At 34.7% G+C, this 25675-nt stretch overlaps 1 protein-coding gene across 7 annotated transcripts in view; it reads left to right on the forward strand.

The window, feature by feature from the left end:
* SCLT1 (sodium channel and clathrin linker 1) overlaps positions 1-25675 on the forward strand; it is a 134379-nt gene that overhangs the window by 75725 nt on the left and 32979 nt on the right. For all 7 annotated transcript variants that reach the window (XM_081811875.1, XM_081811873.1, XM_081811872.1 and 4 more), the window contains 3 exons: positions 2838-2929; positions 12153-12330; positions 15106-15204. In XM_081811875.1, the coding sequence (XP_081668001.1) occupies positions 2838-2929; positions 12153-12330; positions 15106-15204 (369 nt within the window). The remainder of the gene's footprint in view (positions 1-2837; positions 2930-12152; positions 12331-15105; positions 15205-25675) is intronic.

Below are 25675 nucleotides of genomic sequence, written 5' to 3' on the forward strand. Positions count from 1 at the left end.
AAAGACACAGATGTAGTGAAAAGAAGGGCCATGTGCACCCCAATGTTCATAGCAGCAATGTCCATAATAGCCAAACTGTGCAAAGCACCGAGATGCCCTTCAACAGATGAATGGATAAAGAAGATGTGGTCCATATATACAATGGAATATTACTCAGCCATCAGAAAGGATGAATACCCAACTTTTACATCAACATGGGTGGGACTGGAGGAGATTATGCTAAGTGAAATAAGTCAAGCAGAGAAAGTCAATTATCATATGGTTTCACTTATTTGTGGAACATAAGGAATAGCATGGAGGACATTAGGAGAAGGAAGGGAAAAATGAGGGGGGGAATTGAAGGGAGAGATGAACCATGAGACTCTGAGAAACAAACAGGGTTTTAGAGGGGTCGGAGGGGGGATTGGTTAGCCCGGTGATGGGTATTAAGGAGGGCACATACTGCATGGAGCACTGGGTGTTATATGAAAACAATGGATCGTGGATCACCACATCAAAAACCAATGATGTATTGTATGGTGACTAACATAATATAATAAAATTAAAAAAAAAAAAACAGTTTAAAAGATGGAAGAAAAATGGGTGGCTCAGTCAGTTAAGCGTCTGGCTCTTGATTTCAGCTCAGGTCATGACCTAGAGTCCTGGGATCAAGCCCCGCATCGGGCTTCTTGCTCAGCAGGGAGCCTGCTTCTCCCTCTCCCTCTGCCTGCCACTCTCCCCTGCTTGTGCGCTCTCTCTCTCTCTCTCTGTGTCAAATAACTAAATAAAAATCTTTAAAATAAAAGATGGGGGCGCCTGGGTGGCTCAGTTGGTTGAGCGACTGCCTTTGGCTCAGGTCATAATCCTGGAGTCCCGGGATCGAGTCCCACATCGGGCTCCCTGCTCGGCAGGGAGCCTGCTTCTCCCTCTGACCCTCCCCCCTCTCATGTGCTCTCTCTCTCTCATTCTCTCTGTCTCAAATAAATAAATAAAATCTTTAAAAAAAAATAATAAATAAATAAAAATAAAATAAAATAAAAGGTGGAAGAAAAATAAACAAGACCTCAGAGATTTGGGGGAAAATACGAAGCAAGCCAACAGGAATGTAATTGGAATTGCAGAAGAGACGGGGACAGAAAAGATGTTTAAAGAAATAATGGCTGGAAACTTCCAATATTTGGTGGAAAACAGGTAGGATAAACACAAAGAAAATTACTTCTACACATCATTACAATACTGACCACCAGTTATAAAGTGAAAACTTGAATGCAGCAACAGGAAAATGGCATGAACGGAGGAACAGTGGTAAGAGTAATGGCTGACTTCTTACAAGAAACGTGGAAGCAAAAAACATTGGAATAATATATTTGAAGTGCTGAAGGGAAAAAAATGCTCACTAAGAATTCTATGTCCAGTGAAACTGTACTTCAAAAATGAAGGTAAAATAAAGAAATTTTCAGATAAATGACACTGAGAGTTTGTCACTAGCAGAGCTGTTATCCAAAGAATGACAAAAGAAATTCTTTAGGCTAAAAGGAAAGGACACCAGATGGTGACTCAGATATAGGAAGAAATTAAGAGGAACAACCGTTGTAAATATGAAATATTTTTGTACATTTTTTTCTCATTAATACCTTAAAATATATGACTGCTTTAAAGGAGGATTGAGCAGTGTATGTGATGGATTTATTTATTTTTCTTTTTTTTAATTTAAATTCAATTAATTAACATACCATGTATTATCAGTTTCAGAGGTAGAGTTCAATGACCTCTACCTATGTGATGGATTTATAAAGTCGCAGATGTAATAGAACAATGCACTCAAGACTAGGATGGTACATGGAGATAAATACATTGTTGCAAGGTTCCCATGTTTTTTCTGAACTAGATATTAACTCTGAATAAATTGGGATGAGTTAAAGATACATACTATAATTTCTAGAGCAACTACTAAAAATTAATTCAGAGATATAGCTAAAAGTCAATAGAATTAAAATGGTATGTAAAAAATAACACAACAGTAGGCAAGAAAGGATAAACAGGATTTTTTCTAAAGGTGGTACAAATCAAACCTGTTTATTTCAAAGCATTGCTAGGTCAGAGAAGAAATATCCTATGATTGTAATGGTATGCTGTATAACCAAGTTTTAAAAGAGCATATTCTAAAGGCAGATTATTTACATACAAATCCCTGCTTTGTTTTGTTAGATTTGCACTATAGAAATAGTTTGAAATATTGGTAGAAATTTATATGCAATGACTTTTTATTATTGTTTTTCTAATACAAAATCGATAGTGAGGTTTTCTTCCCCTTTTTTTAGTATGTACATGATTTATTTCCAAACTGTTATTGCTTGTTTATTTTCAATTTTATTACTTTTCTAGTTATAAAAGTAGTGCATGCTATTCCTAAAAATTCAAATAATATTGAAAAATATAAAGAAGAGCACAACATATATACAAAATATATAATAGAGGTAAGGCAAGATTACCTTGCAGGTCTGTCCCTAGGAAATAATCAATGTTAACAGATTGTTTATAGCTTAAAGATGTTTTTTCTGTGTGTGTATATATATATATGCATATATGTTTAAATTTTTTTAATGTAAAAGAGTCATACCGTAAATACTATGCTACAGAATTTTTTTTAGTGAAACAGATTTCATGGGCAGCTCTGAGACATCTAGATCAATTTTTAAGGAGTTGATTCGATAATGCTGTATTGGTATCCCTTCTTTAAACTTAGATATTAAATTCTAGAAGTGTAATAACTTTATAGAGTGAATTCTTTTCTTTATGTTGTATAATGATGTATTGTATTTTCACATACTCAAGCTTCCAGTTTCTTTATTTTCTAGGAGGAGGAAATGTTGTCTGCCCAAGGAAGAGAGGAAGCATCAGATAGGCGTTTACAGCAGTTACAATCTAGTATAAAACAATTAGAAACAAGGTAAATTGTTAAATACATCTAGCTTTCTCTATAAGCTTCAAAATGTTTTCCACATTGGAGTTTCAGTTTATGATATTTTCTAGAATATGTATTTTATAACTGCTAAACAAACTATAATCCTAGGTTTTAAATCTGATTTACTGGACATTATTTATTTTAAAAATCATGTTTAAAACATTGATATATTTTGAATGTATATTCAAAGATCATTTTTCTCTTCCTTTTCCCCAAAGCAGTCATAGTCAAGTTTAGTCAATCCCCAAATCAAAAATGTTCTTTCCATCTTAAAGCAGAAAAACAAAATTGGGTAAAAATTAAACAGAAAAACTATCTTACTAAGTAGGTACACAAGAGAAAAAGTACTCAAGAAATCATTGTAAGTGTTTTCTCTGGAGTCTTCTGGAGCAGTAATTTTCAATAATCTTTGAAGGTCTGGACTACTCTTTAAATATATTCTGTAGGTTGTCTTTAATCGCTATCTTAATGTAAATGTGCACTATAAAAATCTTTTGTTGTTTTTGTTGTTTCCTAGTCCTTGTTGAATGTTCCCTTAAAAGACTTGAAAATTGTCATTTGTAACCTATTAAAGATAACAGTGACCATAGCCCATAAATTCACTTTATGATTAATAGCCGAAAAATCTACTCTGTATGATTGGAATCTTTTACACTCAGAAATAGTCTGCTGATCTGAGCACATTAAAAATTGAGATCTCAGTTCTAGTCATAGATCCAAAGCTAATTTATTGTTTGTTGAGAAAAAAAATTAGTATGTTTGACCTTTTGTTTCCTGTTCTTCAGAGTATTAATAAAAATAATTTCTTTCCTCATGGCAGTTGAGAACTAATTGATTTTAACTACTAACTTGAGACTTTGATGAAAAGAGTTGTAATTTTTAAGTGCTAGGGTTTTTGGGTTTTGCTTTGCACTTTTCTAAACTTTTCAGCAGTTTATTGATTGATTTGATTGTACTACTGCTTTCCTGAACTTCTTTGTGTTAACCTTAGAGAAAAAGTCTGTGGTTGTAGATTTTCATTTCTATTATCTTAGTAGATATTCTATGCTATGAAAATAAATGCTAGAGACTTAAAACAGTAAACTCTTGAATAGTGAATTTTAATTCCTTTTGATTCTAATAATACTGAATCATAAAGAATCAAGTTGTTTTTTTCATTAACAATGCTTTGTCTTTTTAGTGTTGAGAGTTTGCGGATTTTTGTTATTGTTGTTTTAAATTTTTTTGCTTTTAGTATGAAGCTATAATACAGCCTAACCAAATAGCTCTCTAAGAAGAGATCAGTGCATGTATAAGAAAATCTAAGGATATTTTTTAAAGTCCAATATGCAGCTAGCCACCTCTGAAAAGGAAATTTTTACATTGACTGCCTTTTAGAGATATTAAACTAATATTGTTACTGTTATGATAAAAAAAAAAGTTTTTATACTTTAAAGCTTAAAAAATCTCTTGTACTTATATAAAAGAGAAAGCAGAGTTACTAGTGTACCTGACGTGTGTTTCTAAGCACCACTCAGCCAATCTGTTTTAGGTGTAAATGTATCCTATTTAATGGAACTGCCAGTTAGAAAAGTTTTGTTTTTGGTGGCGCCTGGGTGGCTCAGTCGTTAAGCGTCTGCCTTCGGCTCAGGTCATGGTCCCAGGGTCCTGGGATCGAGCCGGGCATCGGGCTCCCTGCTCAGCAGGAAGCCTGCTTCTCCCTCTCCCACTCCCCCTGCTTGTGTTCCCTCTCGCTGTGTCTCTCCCTGTCAAATAAATAAATAAAATCTTTAAAAAAAAAAAAGAAAAGAAAAGTTTTGTTTTTAATGGTCATCTCTGTTCCACAAAATCAGAGACATTTTGGCCTCAATAAATGCTTTTTTTGCCATTATTAAAATTATTATTATTATTTTTAAAATTATTATTTGTGATCCTCTCAAATGTCATAAACACCTAAGAAGCATAAGTTATTTCCTTCTGTCTTCCAAAGAAAGGGTCCCTCCTCTCCCCCTTTTTAGATGATTCGTGGATCCTGGGAATTGCCTCCAGAGAATGACAGTTCTTTCTGGGAAAGATTTTGCTGGTTTGTATATGCTCAGCTAAATAAGGCAGAAGTTAAATGAGTGGAATTGGTTTAAACTACCTCTTCATACTTTTAAATTTGGTGTTTCTTTTAAAATAATATACAAATAGGACTAAGAAATCTTCATTTAGGTGACTGGTAAATAGTGAATTTCATTCTAATCATTGTTCAGCTTTTTGTTTGCTGCCGTACTCCTAAGCATAATAGAATACATAAATTCTTTCATTAAAGATGATTGGATAGGATTGGATAGGATTAAAGATGTTGAAAGGGGCGCCTGAGTGGCTCAGTCGTTAAGCGTCTGCCTTCGGCTCACGTCATGATCCCAGGGTCCTGGGATCGAGCCCCGCATCGGGCTCCCTGCTCGGCGGGAAGCCTGCTTCTCCTTCTCCCGCTCCCCCTGCTTGTGTTCCCTCTCTCACTGTGTCTCCCTCTGTGTCAAATAAATAAACAAAATCTTAAAAAAAAAAAAAAATTTAAAGATGTTGAAATATGGTCTTTTGGAAGGCCATGCGTTGGAAATTGGTGAATATGGTTGGATAAAATATGGAGGACCTTGGAAATAAAATTAGTCAAATTTGGATTTCATGTGATGTATTACAAATTCTTTATCCAAGACTGCATGATGAAATTAATATTTTATGAAGATTAATTTGATGATATTCTCAAAGTAAGGCTATCTGGGGACAGGACTATAAATTGTTGGAGTAAAAAGATTTTGAGATTTAGAGGCAGAATTGCTTTGATTTCTGGTTCTAGTACATTCTGTCTTTATATATTAGAGAAGTTAACCAACCTCACTTAGCTGCAGTTTCGTTAGGATTAAATGAGAGAAGAATATGTAGGGGACCCGGCACCAAGTTTATTATTTTAAAACGAGTCTACTTATAATAATAAATGATAATTATTCCCAGTGGTAAAAAACGGTTTTGTATTTTAATTGTTTTAATGGTCTTAACGAAATAGAACAAGGTAGAAAAAAAGTCTATAATAAACTGTCACAAAGAATAACAGTCTTCATTGTTACAAAGAATAAAAGTCTTAAATCTTTTCCATAGTTATAACTCCTTGATTTATTATGAAATATTTGCAAATTAATCTGAATATTTTTGAATATTGCTATTGACCAAATAAAATTAATTATTGTATCAGTTCTGTAAGAAAGGTTTTGTATGTTAGTTATAAATTGGATAAATTGGCTTTATTCATTGTTACTTTTATTTTTATCAAAGGAAAAATATATAAGCATTGTTTCAAATTCATATAGTACCACAAACATTATAATGAACAATGGTTTCTTGTTAATTATCTCATTTCTTCACATAGCAAGTTTTCTGTGTACTTCATACTAATTCATAGCTAAGTACTCTATCAAAGCTCTAAAATGCCTCTCAATATGGTCAACCACATGAGGTCATTGTAATTACATCCTTTTCTTGAAGAAATCCATTGGTGTTCTCCATCCCCTGCCTCAGACCGTTCACTAGGACTGATGAGAGCTCTCATTTTAAAATTTTAATTCACTGTGGTCCTGGGATTTCCTTCTTGCCATTCTGTATTGGAGCCTGTGTCTTTTGCATCCCCATGGCTGCTGCTTTCTTTGTTGACCCTCTCATTTTAATTCTTCCTCAGCTTTCTGAGGATACATGGGACACATTTTTTTTAATTTAATTTTATTTCATTATGTTATGTTAGTCACCATACAATACATCATTAGTTTTTTTTTATCATTAGTTTTTGATGTAGTGTTCCATGATTCATTGTTTGCGTGTAACACCCAGTGCTCCATGGAATTCGCGCCCTCCTTAATACCTATCACCAGGCTAACCCATCCCCCCAACCCCCTCCTCTCTAAAACCTTCAGTTTGTTTCTTGGAGTCCATAGTCTCTCATGGTTCTTCTCCCACTCTGATTCCCCCCCTCCCTTCATTTTTCCCTTCCTTCTCCTAATGTCCTCCATGCATGGGATGCATTTTTTAAGATTTGCTTATTTAGAAATATCTTTATCCTACTTTCAAAGGTGTTTGATAGTTTTGTTGAGTAATGAATCATAGGTTGGAAATCCAAGGTTTTAAATCCTTTTTCCTTAGAATGTTGATATTTTCCTTAAATTGTCTAGCCTCTAGCTATAGGAAAAAATTCTTATGTCATTCAAAATTACAATTTTTTATATGTGATTCCTCTTTTCCCTCTGGAGACTTTTAGGATCATCCACCCACCACCACCACAATCAGTGTTCTAAAATTGCACAGTGTGTACATGCAGTGAGAATCCTTTTTCATTCATCTTACCAGGGAAATTTCAGTCTAGAAATTCATGTCCTTCAGTTCAAGGAATTTTTTTATAGATTTTGTCATTTGATAGTTTTCTTCATTTTTTCTCTGTTCATTTTGCTTGAACTTAATATTAGTTAAATATTGGACCTTACAGATCGATTCCCTAATTTTCCTTTCTTTTCTCTCTTGTTTTTCATTCCTTCATTTATTTTCTCCTTTCTTGGAGGTTTTCTTAAATTTTCTTCTCATTAACCATCTATTGAATATTTTATTTTAGCTATCTTAATTTTATTTTAAAGAGCCATTTCTTATTCTGTTTCTTTTTCTGTAGTAGCTTATTCTTATTTAACAGATGTTATATCTTAGTTCAGTATATTAAATATTATTTTATAAGGTTTTCTTCTGTTATTATTGTCTCTGCTCTCTCAACATTCCTTTACTTCCTATGTGCCCTTCTGTCTTTCTTGGTGCTTGGTGATCCTTTCTATCCATTGATATTTAAAAATAAGATAACAAAGTACTTGCTTTAGCAGCACATATACTAAAAATTGGAATACAGAGAAAATTAGCATGGCCCACAGACAAATTCATGAATCATTCCATATCTTTAAAAACCAAACTTGTAGGTAGAGAACAGACTGGTGGTTGGGTTGGGGGGAGGGGGATGAGATGGGTGAAGGTGATCAAAAGTTATGAATTTCCAGTTATAAAAGACATACGTGATAGGATGTAATGTATAAAATGGTGACTATAGTTAATAATACTGTACTGTATATTTGAAAGTTGCTAAGAGAATAGATCTTAAACACTTATCATAAGAAAAAAATAGCTATATGTGGTGATGTATATTAACTAGATTTATTGTGGTGACCATTTTACATTGTATACAAATACCAAATCATTATGTTGTACACTTGAAACTAATATAATGTTACATGTCAAATATATTTCAGTTAAAAAAAAAGACACCAAAAAGCAGATAAGAGGCTAAGTGTGCATAGGTGGGTTGTGATCTGGCAGACTTTACTGTATTATGTTTAGGCAGTAAGCTGGCTTTTTCCTCGAGCAGTTCCCATATATCAGAATCTTTCCTGGGCCAGTTTCCCCAGGGTAGGATTCATCAGTCTTCTGCTGTGGCCTGGGAGTAAAAATGCGCTAGCCTGAGTGTATTCCAAAGTTGAAGAAAGAGTCTGAGAGTAATGATGTTCAATATTCAGACTTTATTCAATACCCTGGGTTTTAGTATGCCTTCTTACCCCCAACTTTACTTGAAATGACAGCCCCTTGCTGTGTAGTTATAGGTACATAGATCTGTGGGCTGAATCTGTATCATTTAAGTGGAAGTTTGTGTTTGGCAGTATAGTATATTTATTAGGAACATGGACTCTGGACCCAGACTGAGTTCAAACTGTAACTTCACCAGTAACTAGATAAATAACCTTGGGCATGTTGCTTACCCTTTCTGTACTACTCTTTCTCCATCTATGAAATAAATGTAATGCTATAACCTGTCTTATATCTTCTATAATATAAGCTTATATCCTACCTCATAGGTTAATGATAAAACCTATCTCACAGCATTGTTGAAGATATTGAGGATTATGTTTTCTTTCATATAAAGTACCTAGCACAAAGAATGTTATTATAAGTTTTTGCTGTTATCCTTTTTGTTACCATTATTACAAAGAGGGAACTTGACCCAATTTTAGCAAGTTGACAGGATTCTTATAAGATTTGGCTTATAAGAGCATGTAGAAATGCCTTTATGAGAATAAGAATAGTAGTAATATGTCTTTTATGTTATAAAATTATGGAAACCTATAAATTATGAAGCTGATGATCTGAATCTGCTTTACTGTAACTCCACTCCACTTCTAAAACCAGTCTGACTTTTCAGAGCCAAGTGGTTGCTGGGGCTGCTAGACTGTTGAATGCATGTGAAATTTTTAGTTGCAAGGCTTTTTCTGACATGACTGGGTGTGAAGCCTGGATAAGAGTGTCAAGGAGCCTTGACTCAGGGTTGGAATTCACCCAGTCCTAAACAAAGCTTGTTCTTGAGAGATGAAGTTGGTGCATGCCCTTCATGAGTCACCTGCTCTGCCTGGGCCTGAAGGTGAAACAAACAGTGAACTAATACTAGTAAAGTGCTATATGTCCTATGCCTCTTTGAGAGTGGTTGGGGCTGCTTCATTTTCTTCCACGAATGCTTTAACTACAGTAAAATAGAATGAATAATGTCATATATTTTGGCTCAGGTCATGATCTCATGGGTGATGAGACTGAGCCCCGAGTCAGGCTCTGCATTCAGTGGGGAATCTGCTTGAGATTCTCTCTCTCCCTCTGCCCTTCCCCCCTTGCTCTCTGTCTCTCTTTCTCTCTCTAAAAATAAATGAATAAATCTAAAAAAAAAAAAGTAAGGCCCAGTAATATATTAGAAAACACCTAAAACAAAGAATAAATGAACTAGAACATAGCTCTCAAGGAAGGGAAGATGAAGAGAATTAGTTTTAAATTTAAAATAAAGGTTTTAGTGGAGCACATTAGTAACTTAAAAAGAAAGGAGGAGTGACAGTCTTAATATTACACAAGGTCTGGTTTCATGGTAAAAAGCAGTAAACAGAATAAAGAGGGACCTTATGTATTGAAAAATGACACCGTTTTGAAAAAGATACATTAATATACCTAAGTACAGCAAATAATAGGATAGCTAAATATGTGATGCAAAAGCTAGGGAATTTGATGAAAGGGTGGTTTTGATAAAAATATAGTTATGGTCATTATTTTGGGCCATCTGAATCTGGAATTCCCCAGAGTATAGCTCTTCATGAGAGAATCAGCTAATTCTATGGTGAAGTTTTGAGCATGTCCCTTGCTACAAAGATTTAAACTTGATTTTCCAGCTCTCCCAATAAGTCTGTGAACTTACCAATATCCTTTTTAATAAACCCTTTTTCTGCTTAAATTAGAGTTGGCTTCTACTACTGGCAACTAAGAACCCTGACTAAAATGGTGGTAGACCTTAACTCCATTCAAAATGAAGCAGATATACCAAACAGCAACAACAAAAATGTTTAAAGATAGAGATCTAAAAGGTAGGCTGAGTTCTCTCATTTCCCAAAACTGGGAGAGTCTGAGGTGTGCTATAGCAGGGAAGTTTCCTCCCGGTTCTTTAGTGTGGGTAGCGGGCGTGGGAAGAGGATAGAGAATGCTTCTCCTGCCATCACTTAGAAAAAAGAAACGCCTGAAAATAACAAAGAAAAGTATGAAATGTAAGAGAAGAGTTGTCTTACCAGAATGTATCAGAACCTATTATAAAGCCATATTGATCTGATTTGGGTATAGAATAGACAGATCAATGAAACATGATAATCCATAAGTAAATCATTATATTTGCATATTTTAAGTATGTTAAGGGGATTATTTCAATTTATCAGTTACTAATGGTATTCCTACAACTGACCATCAGTCTGGAAGTTAAATTGGACTTCTCTCTTATAACACATTCAGAAGTAAACTCCAGGGGTGCCTGGGTGGCTCAGCCGGTTAAGTGTCTGCCTTCGGCTCAGGTCATGATCCCAGGGTCCTGGGATCGAGTCCCACATTGGGCTCCCTGCTCAGTGGGAATCTGCTTCTCCCTCTCCTCCCTGCTTATTCTCTCTCTCTCGCTATCTCTGTCTCTCTGTCTCTCTCAAATAAATAAAAATCTTAAAAAAAAAAGAGAAGTAAACACCAGATGCACTTAAGATTTACCAGTAAAAATATTAAAGGCATAGCAGTCTTTTGAGGAAATCTAGGAAATTACATTAACAATCTATGGAAGAGGGAAATAGTCTTTATAAAAAATGAAATCCTACAAGCTGAAAAAAAAATCAAATTTAGCTGTTATTAAAGTGAACGTTTTAGTGTAGTAAAGAATTCCTAAATAGAGTCAGTAGGCAACAACAAAAAAAGTAGATTTGGGAAAAATATTTGTAGCATACAGAACAGCTTGAAGGTTTATATCTTAACATTCAAAGAGTTCATATAAAAGGACAAGCAAATAACCCATCAGAAAAAAACTGGCAGAGGATATGAAGAGGAAATTCAAAATGGACAGTTCACATGGCTAACAAACTAAAAATATGCTTAAACCCTCCAGTAATCAGGGAAATACAAATTAACAGTGAGATGAAGTTCCATCCATCAGACTAGGAAAAGAAAGAGCTTTTGGATGTATTGCTTGAGAGGATTTCTCTAAGATACGGAATGAGAAAAGCAAGTGCAGAGAAGGGTGTATATTATAATTTGCATTTTTATAACACAAATTATGTTTAAAAACCTATGGACCAATGTGTATATACTTTATATGTATATCTGTGTATTACTTGTGTATATATGTGTATACGGTTTTATGAACATGGAGAAAAATATTCAACGATACACATTAGTAAATCAACATGGGTTACCGGGGTAGAGAGTGGGTAAAGGATGCCAAGCAAAAAAGGAAAAATTTTAAAAGACCATATAAATAGAAAGAATAACTCATTCTTTAAGGAATTGCTTTAAAACATTGTCATGTAACTATATAATATGCTGTGATACTGTAGAAAGTGTAACATAATTAGAGTCAGAATATCTAGGCTCAGTCTCAGCCCCACAGCTCATTAGCCATATGGCCTTAATCAAATGCTTCACCTCTTTGGGTCTCTTGTTCTTTAAAATGGAAATAATGAAACCTACTTTATAAAACTTCGGTGCAGATCAAATGAGAAAATACACGTGAAAGTAACCGGAATAGTGTTTGTTCTATTATAGATGCTCAGTAAATCTACTATTTTCCTTCTTCCCTTTAAAAATATTTGACTTTTGCAATGTAATTATTTACTTTTAGACTCTGTGTAGCAATCCAAGAAGCCACCCAATTAAGAGCACAAAAAACACATTTGGAAAAACAGACCAGAGAGTTACAAGCAAAGTGCAATGAATTAGAAAATGAAAAATATGAAGCTATTGTAAGAGCCAGAAATAGCATGCAGCTCTTAGAAGAAGCTAACCTTCAAAAAAATCAGGTAAGAAAACTAGTAAACATGTTTACAAATAATATATATGACCTAATAAGGGAGTCAATAATTACAGAATGAACACATGAAAATGAAACTGCTATGCTCTCCATTAACAGACATATTCTTCATGGTAAGACTTAATCATAAAACATGATAAAATGGGGGCACCTGGATGACTCAGTTGGAAGAGCATGCGACTCTTGATCTCTAGGTCATGAGTTTAAGCCCCACGTTGGGTGTAGAGATAACTAAAAAAACAATAAAATAAAACAAAATACGATAAAATGTCAAACCTTTTCCCAAAGCTTTCATATCAGATCTTATGTCTCCAATCCTGATGTAAATAATACTCATCCTCTATAGTCTCATACTTTAAAAAATCTGCTATAGCACTTTAATGCAGTATACCCTATATTTTATTCAGTTAAATCAGATTAATTTTACTCATCTTTATTTCCCCTTCATCACCTACATAATTACTCTAATAGAGCAGAAGCTTAATTGATAGGAATTAAATTTAGCTGTAAAGATTTACTAACTAGAACCTTCATGTCACTGTTCTTTTTTTAACCCTCTAACAATTGTGATTCCTATGCTATCACATATTATAGTTTTTTTCTTTTATCACTTCCATATAAATGGTATATAGTTCATAGAGGTCACCAAGTGGATAGATTTGTTTTTAATGTTCTTGCCTCCTTTATTTAGAGATCATTAAATCATTACTTCATTTAACCAACATTTATTAAATACCTAACATAAGCATAATTACTGGGAAATATGGGGAATACAAAGGAAATACTTTGCTTTATTTATGTTTCCTTTTTTACATAGTAGAGGGTTTTTCAAGAGGGCTGTTAAAAATGAAACAAGCTATATAAGTCACATATTAAGAAGCTAATAAGTAAGAAGGAAATAATATTCAAATGTAAACTGTGAGAATGCAAAGGTGCTTGTCATGCCTTTCAGCTAATAATTTCATCTGTGATTTGAATACTGTCTCTTAGAATGGTTGAAAGGCACAACATAGACATACTTGGAAATTGCTCTAAACTCTAAGTTAGCTAAAACAGTTCAGAGCAAGACAAAATTGTTTATCTTTCCCCTCTGAAGCCTAGTCATATGAGCATTGTTAATATCAGGTCACTAAAGATGAACATTTTGTGTAAAGCACAATGGACAGAGAAGTAGTGATATTCATTGCCTATCCCTTAAATCTACTCAGGTCCGAAGTCAACAGACCCTTAAAGAGCCCGTTTATGGCTACAGTATTAAGCTCCCTCCTGACCCACTGTTTAATTGTTACAGAAGTCCCACCTTTAGTTGCTTGTTCCAGAAAGTCAAGGATTCTCTCCAGTGATCATACAAACAGACATGAAACACAGCCTATTATTGTTCTTTTATGATGTTTCCCTATTTCTTCATTGTCCCACTCTCCCACAAAGTTGTTACATCAAAACAGCTGTTACTGTATAATTTACAATAGCCAGGATATGGAAGCAACCCAGTTCCCATCCATATATGAATGGATAAAGATGTGGTGTATATATACAATGGAACATTACTCTGTCATAAAAAGAATGAAATCTTGCCATTTGTAACAACATGGTTGGACCTAGAGGGTCTAATACTAAGTGAAATAAGTCAGAGAAAGACAAATACCATATGATTTTACTCATGTGGAATTTAAGAAACAAAACAAATGAACAAAAAGAGACAGACTCTTAAATATGGAGAACAAACTGGTGGTTGAGGGAGGGCAGGTGAGTGGGGAGATGGGTGAAATAGGTGAAGGGGATTAAGAGTGCACTTATCGGGACACCTGGGTGGGTCAGTCAGTTAAGCGTCTGCATTCAGCTCAGGTAATGATCCCAGAGTCCTGGGATCAAGTCCCGCATCAGGCTCCTTGCTCCGCGGGAAGCCTGCTTCTCCCTCTCCCACTCCCCCTGCTTGTGTTCCCTCTCGCTTGTGTTTATTTATTTAAATAAATAAAAATCTTTAAAAAAATAAAAAAGAGTACACTTATGATGAGCACTGAGTAATGTATAGAACTATTGAATCATGGGTGCCTGGATGGCTCAGTCGTAGAGCATGCAACTCTTGATCTCAGGGTCATGACTTCAAGCCCCACATTGGGCATGGAGCCTACTTAAAAATAAAGAAATAAAAAAGAATTTAAAAAAAAACTGCTGAATCATTATATTGTACACCTGAAATTAATATAACACCCTATTAATTCTATTTGAATAAAAAATAGCTGTTAATTCTCACTAGCTTACCTATTTAAGCAGGAAGAAATTTGTTAAGCAATTTAAAAAATACAGATGGGAATGTGTATGGTATCTTTGGAAGCTAGTGGGATCAGAACACAAGGCCATTTATTATGTAATGATAAAAAAAGAGAGATTCAATCAGGCCTAAAATTGGAGCAGTTTCAGGCTCAGAAAGATATTTTTGTTTTTTTTAATTTTTTTATTTAAATTCAATTAGCCAACATATGGTGTAGTACATCATTAGTTCCAGATGTAGTGTTCAGTAATTTATTAGTTGTGTATTAACACCCTGTTCATAAAGATATTTGGTCTAGAGATGTAAATTTGGGAGTTGTCAGCATATAAATGATATTTAAAACCACGATACTGTCCCAGAAGTTTAGAATAAGATGTTTGCTTTCAACAAAGTGATCAGTGGAGAGGTTTTTAATCATTTACTATGTTATCTTTATTAATAATGATGTGATTTATAATAACATGAAATGATTATGTGATTATTTTTCTGAAGGCTCTACTTGAAGAGAAGCAAAAAGAAGAAAATATAGAGAAAATGAAAGAAACAGTCTCTCGGCTTGTGCAAGATGCTGCCATAAGAACCAGGAAGGAAGTAAGGAATCTTTAAACTTCAAAAGTTTACAGAATTTCACAACCCAAGAATAAATACTACCTAAGCTTTTGCCTAATGGACCTAGCTAATTAACTATCAGCTAACTAAACCAATTGTGCTAAATTTCAAATAAAAGTCATCTCAGGATACCCCTACCATTTGAGCTAGAGTGGGGCTGAGGTGGGGACAGAGGAAGTTAGAGAGGAGGAGAGGGGTTTAGGCTAAGAATATCGTGAAGATTAATACACCTGAAGTGTAAAATTAAAAAGAAGCCTCAAAAAGAAAATAGAATGCATAAGAAGTAAGAGAAGAAAACCTACTGTTTGCTTGCAGAATCTTAGAGGAGCCTAGGACTGGAGAAATCTGGTTTGACTTCTTTTTTTTATTGGTAAAGAAACTGAAACCATGAGAGGTTGTTGACTCACTCAAAGTTATATACGAATTAAAGCCAGAATTTATTTTTTTTTAAGATTTTATTTATTTATTTGAGAGAGAGTGAGGGAGAGAGAGAGAGAAGGAGCAGGGGGAGGGGCAGAGGGAGAGGGAGAAGCAGACTCCCCACTGAGCAGGGAGCCCGATCTGGGGCTCGATCCCGGGACTCTGACCTGAGCCGAAGGCAGACACTTAACTGACTGAGCCACCCAGTTAAAGCCAAAATTTAGACTCATACCTTCTCCTGCTGTACTGAGCCCAGCATTGTTTTGATCATATCATGCTGGCACTTGTACAATATGTGAATGTGTTGTTATTTTCAATTCTGTTATCAAGACTAAATCTGATATTTTTGTGTTAAACTAATGAATTGTTTCTTGGTTTGAATTGTGAGGCTTATGCAAATTAAAACTGGGAAATGTAAGTTTACTTTCATATAAAAAGACAAGACATAACATCTATTTGCCTTTTCTTCTGTATGGATATGAATCAATTCATAAGTGTTGTGGTGAAGTTTGAAAGTGTAAAGTGAATTGTGGAGGAAAAAAAAGAAAAACCCATTTTAAAGATTAAAAAAACTGAAACAAGTAACTTGCTTTAGGGTTCTCCCTCTAGGAAGTAGCAAAACTAGATGTAAATACAAGTCTGTTGATTCTAGAGCTCTCTTCTCACTCACTGTGAGAAATTGTTTCCCATTAATTTTGTATTGTTTTGTTTTTAGAAATTTTCAAACCCATAAAAAGGTTAAAAGCTGTACAGTGAACACTTCTTTTCCCCTTACCCAGATAATTCTTAATGTCTTACCACATCCATTCCATCTCTTTCTATACATACACACACTCTTTTGCCAAACATTTGGACATTGACTGCAGGCATTGTGACACTTCACTCCTAAATATTTTGGCATGTTTTTCCCCTGAGGACATTTTACTATACAACCACACCACTATTACCATACCTTAAAAAAAAAAAATCATTATTTTAATGTACACTCAAATTTCCCTAAAATATCCTTATTAGCTTTTTGGTTTTTTAAATCCAGGATCCAATCCAAATTTATGTATCATTGCATTTGACTGCTATGTCTGTGTAGTCTCCCTCAATTTAACCTAGTCCTCAGCCTTCCTCTGTGTCTGACAAAGAATCCTTTGTACAATCCAGAATATTCCACATCTGGATTCATGTGACCATTTCTTCTTGATTAGATTTAGGTCATTTCTGGCAGAGTGATATGTGTATCTCCCACTTGATCACATCAGGAAGCTAAAATATAAGCTTGTGCATTGGTTGAAGCTAAGCTTGACCACATGGTTAAGGTGGTAAGACCAGAACTTTCCATTTGTATAATTTATAAATAATTGGAGGAAATACTCGAAGACAGTACAGGTATACTTTCTACCAAAAACTTCATCCAGTGGTCTTAGCATCCATTGATAATCCTTGCCTGAGATAAATATTATAAGGAGTGATTACAAATGATTATATTCTATCATTTTTATACATTTATTAGCTGTCATTTTTCAGTAAAGAAGAGTTTTCCCCTCTTTTTTAATATCATGATGGTTTCATTGGTCTTTATTTTTTTGTTATAATCCATTACCATAATTTTTTTTCTTATATTGTCTCTGTAGCTTTTTTGCATAAACTATGTTCCTCTCTCATCTTGTACTTTCCCAACCTCAGCTATAGAATCAGCCACTTCTCCAAGAAACCTTGGTTATAATTTTATTTGATATTTGTGCCAGAGACATGAATTTGCAAAACTACTGTTTTCATTTTTACTGTAATATTTACATTAAAATGCTTTCCTATATATTCATAAAGACTATCTATGAAATGGTTAACATAAAGGATTGAAAACTAATAATCCCTTCCTTTAAAATGAGCTCCTATAAGATAGTTGGATACACTGTATACTCCATTACTGGATAAAATAAAGGTATTAATTCTTTTCTTACCTATATTTTTTCTGTGGGCAGTATTATTTCTCTCCTAGACAGACTGAAGTAAACTTGTTTTAAACAGTTTCATCAGTTAAAAAAGTAAAGCTAATGTGCTTGCTTTCCTCCCAAGCAACTAACTGGTAGAGTTTTCATTACTATAAATTCTCTGTATGATGTTTCTTAATGCAAAAATGTTCCTTAGAAATCTGTTACTTTGTCACAGGCTGAAATTAGGTGATTTCCTAAGATAAAATTTCTAATTTGAAGCAGAATCCAAGCAAAAACCTGGGTTTTTTTTAAATCATCAATTTGTATACCATTTCTCTAGAAATCCTTGTCCTGTTCTTAGGGTTAAGAATACTGTTATGTTTGGTTGTAGTTTGAAATATTTTTGATGGCATATCTTTAAAATCTTTAATAAATTTTGTGACTTTTAGTGATAAAAATGTTTTATCAAAGTATTCATGATATGAGAAACCCTGTAATTGATTTCCTAATCCTAAAATACATTCATGTTGGGGCACCTGGGTGGCTCAGTTGGTTAAACGTCAGACTCTTGATTTTAGCTCAAGTCATTATCTCAGGGTTGTGAGATCAATCCCCGTGACAGGCTCTGCCCTGGGAGTGAAGCTGCTTAAAATTCCTTCTCTCAGAGGAGGAGTAGGGGGACCCTCAGTTCATCTCATCCCTTGAATACAGCTAGGTAGTTATCAAATCATTCTGAATATCTAAGAAATCAATTGGAGATCTGAGAAGAGAAAAGCTGCAAGTCTACAAGTAGAAAAGCCACCATTGTTTGGAAGGTAGGAGGTACAGAGACTTAAATCCAGGGTTATATAGCTGAGAATATGGAGGAGGGAGGGAACCTGCTTAAGGATACTGCAAAGTATTATAAGCAGAGGAGTGCAAAATCAGAACTTTTAGAAGTTTGCTGCAGTGGGGGATGTCCCTAGCTTAAAGGTGCTCAGGTGGTGAAGCAGGGCAGAATTCCAGGGGTAACAGCATCCTCTCAAGATCCCTGAGATATATATCCATATATATATATCCATATATATATGTGTGTGTATATATACATATATATGGATCTCCATATTATAGGGGTCCCATAAGATGAGGAGTAGGAGAAAGGGGCAGAAGGCTTATATGAACAAATTACAGCTGAGAACACCTCTAATCTGGGGACAGAAACAGATATTCAAGTCCAGAAGGCGCAGAGAACTGCCCTCAAAATAAAAAAAAGTCACAGGCTCGACATATTATAGTGAAGCTTGCAAATTTCAAAGATAAAGAGAAAATCCTGAAAGCAGTTCAGGACAAGAGGTTCTTAACCTACAAGGGTAGACACATAAGGCTGGCAGCAGATGTGTCCACAGAGACCTGGCAGGCCAGAAAGGACTGGCATGATATATTCAGCATGCTAAATGAGAAAATAATGCAGCCAAGAATACTTTATCGAGCAGGTCTGTCATTCAGGATAGAGGGAAAGATAGTTTCCAGGACAAACAAAAACTGAAGGAATTTATTAACACTAAACCAGCCCTGCAAGAAATATTAAAAGGGATCCTTTGAGCAGTGAGAAAGCCCAAAAGTAACAAAGACCAGAAAGGAACAGAGACAATCTATAGGAACAGCAACTTTACAAGTAATACAATGGCACTAAATTCATATCTTTCAATAATTACTTTGAAAGTAAATGGACTAAGTGCTGTAATCAAAAGACATAGGGTATCAGAATGGATTAAAAAACAAGACCCATCCATATGCTGCTTACAAGAGACTCATTTTAGATCCAGACACTTGCAGATTGAAAGTGAAGGGGTAGAGAACCATTTATCATGCTAATGGACATCAAAAGAAAGCTGGAGTAGCCATCCTTAGATAAACTAGATTTTAAACCAAAGACTGTAATAAGAGATGAAGGAAGACACTGTATCATAATAAAAGCGTCTATCCAACAAGAATATCTACCAATTGTAAATATTTATGCCCCTAACTTGGGAGCAGCCAAATATATAAACCAATTAATAACCAAATTAAAGAAACTCATTGATAATAATACAATAATAATAGGGGACTTTAACACCCCACTTACAGCAATGGACAGATCATCTAAATATCAAGGAAAGGACTCTGAATGACACACTGGACCAGATGGACTTAACAGATACATTCAAAGCATTTCATCCTAAAGCAGCAGAATACACATTCTTCTTGAGTACACATGGAACATTCTCCAGAAAAGATCACATACTTGGCCACAAATCAGGTCTCAACCGGTACAAAAAGACTGAGATCATACCATGCATATTTTCAGACCACAATGCTATAAAACTTGAAGTCAACCACAAGAAAAAACTGGAAGGACCACAAATACATGGAGGTTAAAGAACATCCTACTAAAGAATGAATGGGTCAGTCAGGAAATCAAAGAACAATTAAATACATGGAAGCAAATGAAAATGAAAACACAACAGTCCAAAAGCTTTGGGATGCAGGTGCTCCTAAGGCATTCCTGAGAGGAAAGTATATAACAATACAGGCCTTCCTCAAGAAACAGGATAAGTCTCAAATATACAACCTAACCTTGTACCTAAAGGAGCTGGAAAGAACAGCAAATAAAGCCTAAACCAAGCAGGAGAAGAGAAATAATAAAGATTAGAGCAGAAATCAATTATATAGAAATTTAAAAAAAAAAAAACAAAAACAGAACAGATCAACAAAACTAGGAGCTGGTTCTTTGAAAGAATTAATAAGATTGATAACCCCCTAGCCAGACTTATCAAAAAGAAAAGAGAAAAAGACCTAAATAAATAAAATCATGAATGAAAGAGGAGAGATCACAACCAACACTGAAGAAATACAATTATAAGAAAATATTATGAGCAATTAAATGCCAACAAATTAGGCAATGTGGAAGAAATGGATACATTCCTAGAAACATGTAAACTACCAAAACTGAAACAGGAAGAAATAGAAAACCTGAACAGACCCATAACCAGCAAAGAAATTGAAGCAGTAATCAGAAATCTCCCAACAAGCAAGAGTCCAGAGCTGGATGGCTTCCAAGGGGAATTCTACCAAACATTTAAAGAAGAATTACTACCTATCCTTCTGAAACTGTTCCAAAAAATAGAAATGGAAAGAAAACTTCCAAACTCTTTCTATGAGGCCAACATTACCTTGATCCCAAAACCAGAGACCCTACCAAAAAGGAGAATTACATACCAATATCCCTGATGAACATGGATGCAAAAATTCCCACCAAGATACTAGCTAATAGGATCCCACAGTACGTTGAAAAGATTATTCACCATGACCAAGTGGGATTTATTCATGGGCTGTAGGGGTGGTTCAACATCCACAAATCAATCAGTATGATACACCACATTAATAAAGGAAAGAACAAGAACCATATGATCCTCTCAATAGATGTAGAAAAAGCATTTAACAAAATACAGCATCCTTTCTTGATAAAAACTCTCTGCCATGTAGGGATAGAAGGAGCATACCTCAATATGATAAAAGCCATGTATGAAAAATACACAGCAAATATCGTCCTTAACAGGGAAAACCTGAGAGCTTTTCCCCTAAGGTCAGGAACATGACAGGGAAGTCTATTCTCACCACTGTTGTTCAGCATAGTACTGGAAGTCCTAGCCTCAGCAGTCAGACAACAAAAAAGAAATAAAAAGCATCCGAATCAGCAAAGAAGTCAGATTCTCTTTCATTGCAGATTACATGATTCTCTATGTAGAAAACCTAAAAGAGTCCACCAAAAAATTGCTAGAACTGATACAGGAATTCAGCAAAGTCATGAAATATAAGATCAATGCAAAGAAGTCAATTTCATTTCTGTACACTAACAATGAAGCAGAAGAAAGAAATCAAGTAATCGATCCCATTTACAATTGCACCAAAAACCATAAAATACCTAGGAATAAACCTAACCAAAGAGATAAAGGATCTGTACTCTGAAAACTGTGTAACAGTTATGAAATAAATTGAGGAAGACACAAAGAAATGGAAAAACATTCCATGCTCATGGATTGGAAGAAAAAATATTATTAAAATGTGTATGCTACCCAAAGCAGTCTACATGTTGAATGCAATCCCTATCAAAATACCATCAGCATTGGGACGCCTGGGTGCCTCAGTCGGTTAAGTGTTTGCCTTCGGCTCAGGTCATGATCTCAGGGTCCTGGGATCAAGTCCTGCATCGGGCTCCTTGCTTGGCAGGGAGCCTGCTTCTCCCTCTGCCTGCCGCTCCCCCTACTTGTGCTTCTCTGACAAATAAATAAAATCTTTAAAAAAAAAAATACCACCAGCATTTTTCAGAGGTAGAACAATCCTAAAATTTGTATGGAACTAGAAAAGATCCCTAATAGCCAAGATAATGTTGAAAAAGAAAATCAAAGCTGGAGGTGTCACAGTTCCAGACTTCAAGCTGTATTACAAACCTGTAATCATCAAGACAGTACGGTACTGGCACAAAACAGACACATAGATCAGTGGAACAGAATAGAGAGCCCAGAAATGGACCCTCAACTCTATGGTCAACTCATCTTTGACAAAGCAGGAAAGAATGTTCAATGGAAAAAAGACAGTCTCTTCAACAAATGGTGTTGGGAAAACTAGACAGCCACATGCAGAAGAATGAAACTGGACCACTTTCTTACACCATGCACAAAAAATAAACTCAAAATGGAATAAGACCTAAATGTGAGACAGGAATCCATCAAAATCCTAGAGAACACAGGCAGCAACCTTTGACCTCAGCTGCAGCAACTTCTTAGTAGACATGTCTCCAAAAGCTAGGGAAAGAAAAGCAAAAATGAACTATTGGGACTTCACCAGGATAAAAAGCTTTTGCACAATCAAAAGGAAACAATCAACAAAACTCAAAGGAAACCTATGGAGTGGGAGAAGATATTTGCAAATGACATATCAGATAAAGGGCTAGTATCCAAAACGTATAAAGAACATATCAAACTCAATACCCAAAAAACAAATAACTTACAAATCACTTACAATTCCACTACCTAGAGATAAACACTATTTTTAGCATTTGTCCTCTGAATTTTCATTTAATTGTGAATTATTAATGATGTGGTATAGTTATCTGTGAAACAAAAAATTCTGGAGATATATATACATCAACCTTCAAATAGTGCTAAGCCTAGAAGATAGAATAATGAGGAACCTTTCTTTCTACATATTATAATTCTGCAGTATGTGGAATTTCAAAGAGTAGGTATTATTTTCATTAACTATATATAAATAAACTATATATATAATATCTTATAGAGCATGTAGTATATCCTCCTTATATCCATTTATATTTTTAAAATATATTTTTTAATGTTTTTGTTTAAAAATTTTCAGCCGTATTGGTGATAATTGCCCCACTTATCATAATTTGACATGTCCTCCAAATATGTAGAATTAATCTGTTGAATTGGGGATTACTTATGTCTAATGACTTTAGAAGTATCTTTTTATTAACAAATATAATGAATCATCACATATTCATGTTCTGGCTGTAAAACCGAACAAAGTATGACCATAGCTTATTTCTTTAAAATACAGATATAGCTTTTTCTCAGATCTCTTTCAAACAAGTAAAACTTAATTTGTGAAAATAACATTTTATTTTCATTTTGATTTTAAATCGTGGCTTAAAATTTGTGATCAAAATTATATTCATCCAGTTAGGCAATATTTGCACCATTATTGGCCTTTTCTATTTCTGTCTCTTGGTAGCTTACCTTACTATTTGGTTTATAAGTACCCTTACTATCCATAAATTATCAAAAAAAATGTTTACATAAAGAAAGTGAGGTTAGGGTAAGAGAGGTGACTTTAGTTCGCATACAGACTTCTGAACCCCAACCACATTAAACTGCCTCTCAAATATGTGTATTTGCTCACGTAACAAGATTTACATTGTGTTTTATCAGATACTAACCTTAAAATATTTTCTGTGACCTTTGCAGTATAGGATTTTATTGATGATATACCATCAGTTTCAGTAGTCCTACACAGTCTTTTTAGTAAGTATGAATAGGTTAATTCAGTGAATTTATCAGCATTACTGTAAAAATATTTCAAAATATATTTACTACTATGGTCATAAACCCTCATACTAGCTGCATCATTTCTAGATACTAAAAACATTTTTTGTGTGAGAGACAGACAGACATGACTGCACTCAAAGGAACTAAAATTTTTATATTCTGAAAACCATGACTTTATTTCTCTGTGCCTTAATCTTCCTCATCTATAATGTGGATAGTAACTACTTGATCAGATTCTTGGTGAGAATTAATGAGATAATAACACTTAAATAAGCACTCTAAACGGTTCCTCACACATCAGACCTCAGTAAATGCTAACTGTGATTATCACTGATCCATAAATAGGATGGATTGATCCTTCATATAATTTTTCATAGGCAAAGTTTGCACCAAATTAAAATCTAAATAAGGCTCAGAGGGACCCACATATGTTTTTCATGTCTTCAGAAAGGTAACTCGTATTAATTAACCAAATAAAATATATGACAGTTTAATAAAATATGTCAGTGTTATAAATGTTCTAAAGAAGGCTTACCTCGGGGCGCCTGGGTGGCTCAGTCGTTAAGCGTCTGCCTTCGGCTCAGGTCAGGATCCCAGGGTCCTGGGATCGAGCCCCGCATTGGGCTCCCTGCTCAGCGGGAAGCCTGCTTCTCCCTCTCTCACTCCCCCTGCTTGTGTTCCCTCTCTTGCTGTGTCTCTCTCTGTCAAATAAATAAATAAAATCTTTAAAAAAAAAAAAAAAAGGCTTACCTCATGTTTTGGAAATAATCTATTTTATAAGATCCTAGAAAATTCCAAAACTCTTTGGATCATACATGTTTACTGATGACATAGCATCAGTATCAGTATTCCTCGTGGTCTTTTTAAAAAGCATGAGTAGTTATTAGAAAAATATATGTCATAGGAGCCATCCCGATGAGATGTAACTAATTCTTCAAAATATTCTGTATACATAAATCATACTGTTTTTAAAGTAATTTAAATGTTAATTCAAATAAGAGTTTTCCTCACAAAGTGATTTACTTAGTACTGAAGTATGTGCAATATTAAAATATTCTTCTGTTTATAAAACAAAAGTGCCTTAAAAGTTATTAGTTACATTTTTAGTGTGTAATTCAGTTTTCTCTTGACTTGCTCTATGGCAGGAGTTCTCAAAAAGTGTTGTTCAGAGAGTCTGCAAGGTCAAACCTAACTTTCGTACCTAGAGTTTACTCTTTGCTTTTTTCATACTCATTCTCTCATGAGTGTACAGTGGTGTTTTCCAGAGGCAGATGATATGCAACAATACAACAGATTGAACATAGAAGTAGATATGAGAATCTGGCTGTCTTCTGTTGAGCCAGACATTAAGGAAATTTGCAAAAATGTAAAATACCATTCTTCTAAAAAATTTTCAGTTTTGGAAAATGTACTTATTTTTCATAAAAAATGTTATTTATGTTAACCTGTAATGGCTTTAGTTATTATCTTTGAAGAGATTAGTAAATATTTTGAAATATTCCCAGTTTTCACTCCTAATATGGTAAACTTTAATAGAAATTCACTCTCCCTCCACTATCATGGTAAAGTCTTGACTCTTTAATATACCATGTGCTTATTTTTTTTAATTTAATTTTATTATGTTAATCACCATACATTACATCATTAGTTTTTGATGTAGTGTTCCATGATTCATTGTTTGCATATGACACCCAGTGCTCCATTCACTACGTGCCCTCTTTAATACCCATCACCAGGCTAACCCATCCCCCCACCCCCCATTTGTTTCAGAGGTACAGGTCTGTGATTCATCAGTCTTACACAATTGACAGCGCTCACCATAGCACATACCCTCCCCAATGTCTATCACCCAGCTACCCCATCCCTCCCACCCCCCACCACTCCAGCAACCCTCAGTTTGTTTCCTGAGATTAAGAATTCCTCATATCAGTGAGATCATATGATACATGTCTTTCTCTGCTTGACTTACTTTGCTTAGCATAATACCCTCTAGTTCTATCCACGTCAGTGCAAACAGCAAGA

This window comes from Leptonychotes weddellii, chromosome 2 (assembly GCF_054177405.1).
Source record: "Leptonychotes weddellii isolate Sample4059 chromosome 2, ASM5417740v2, whole genome shotgun sequence".
Lineage (NCBI taxonomy): Eukaryota > Metazoa > Chordata > Mammalia > Carnivora > Phocidae > Leptonychotes > Leptonychotes weddellii.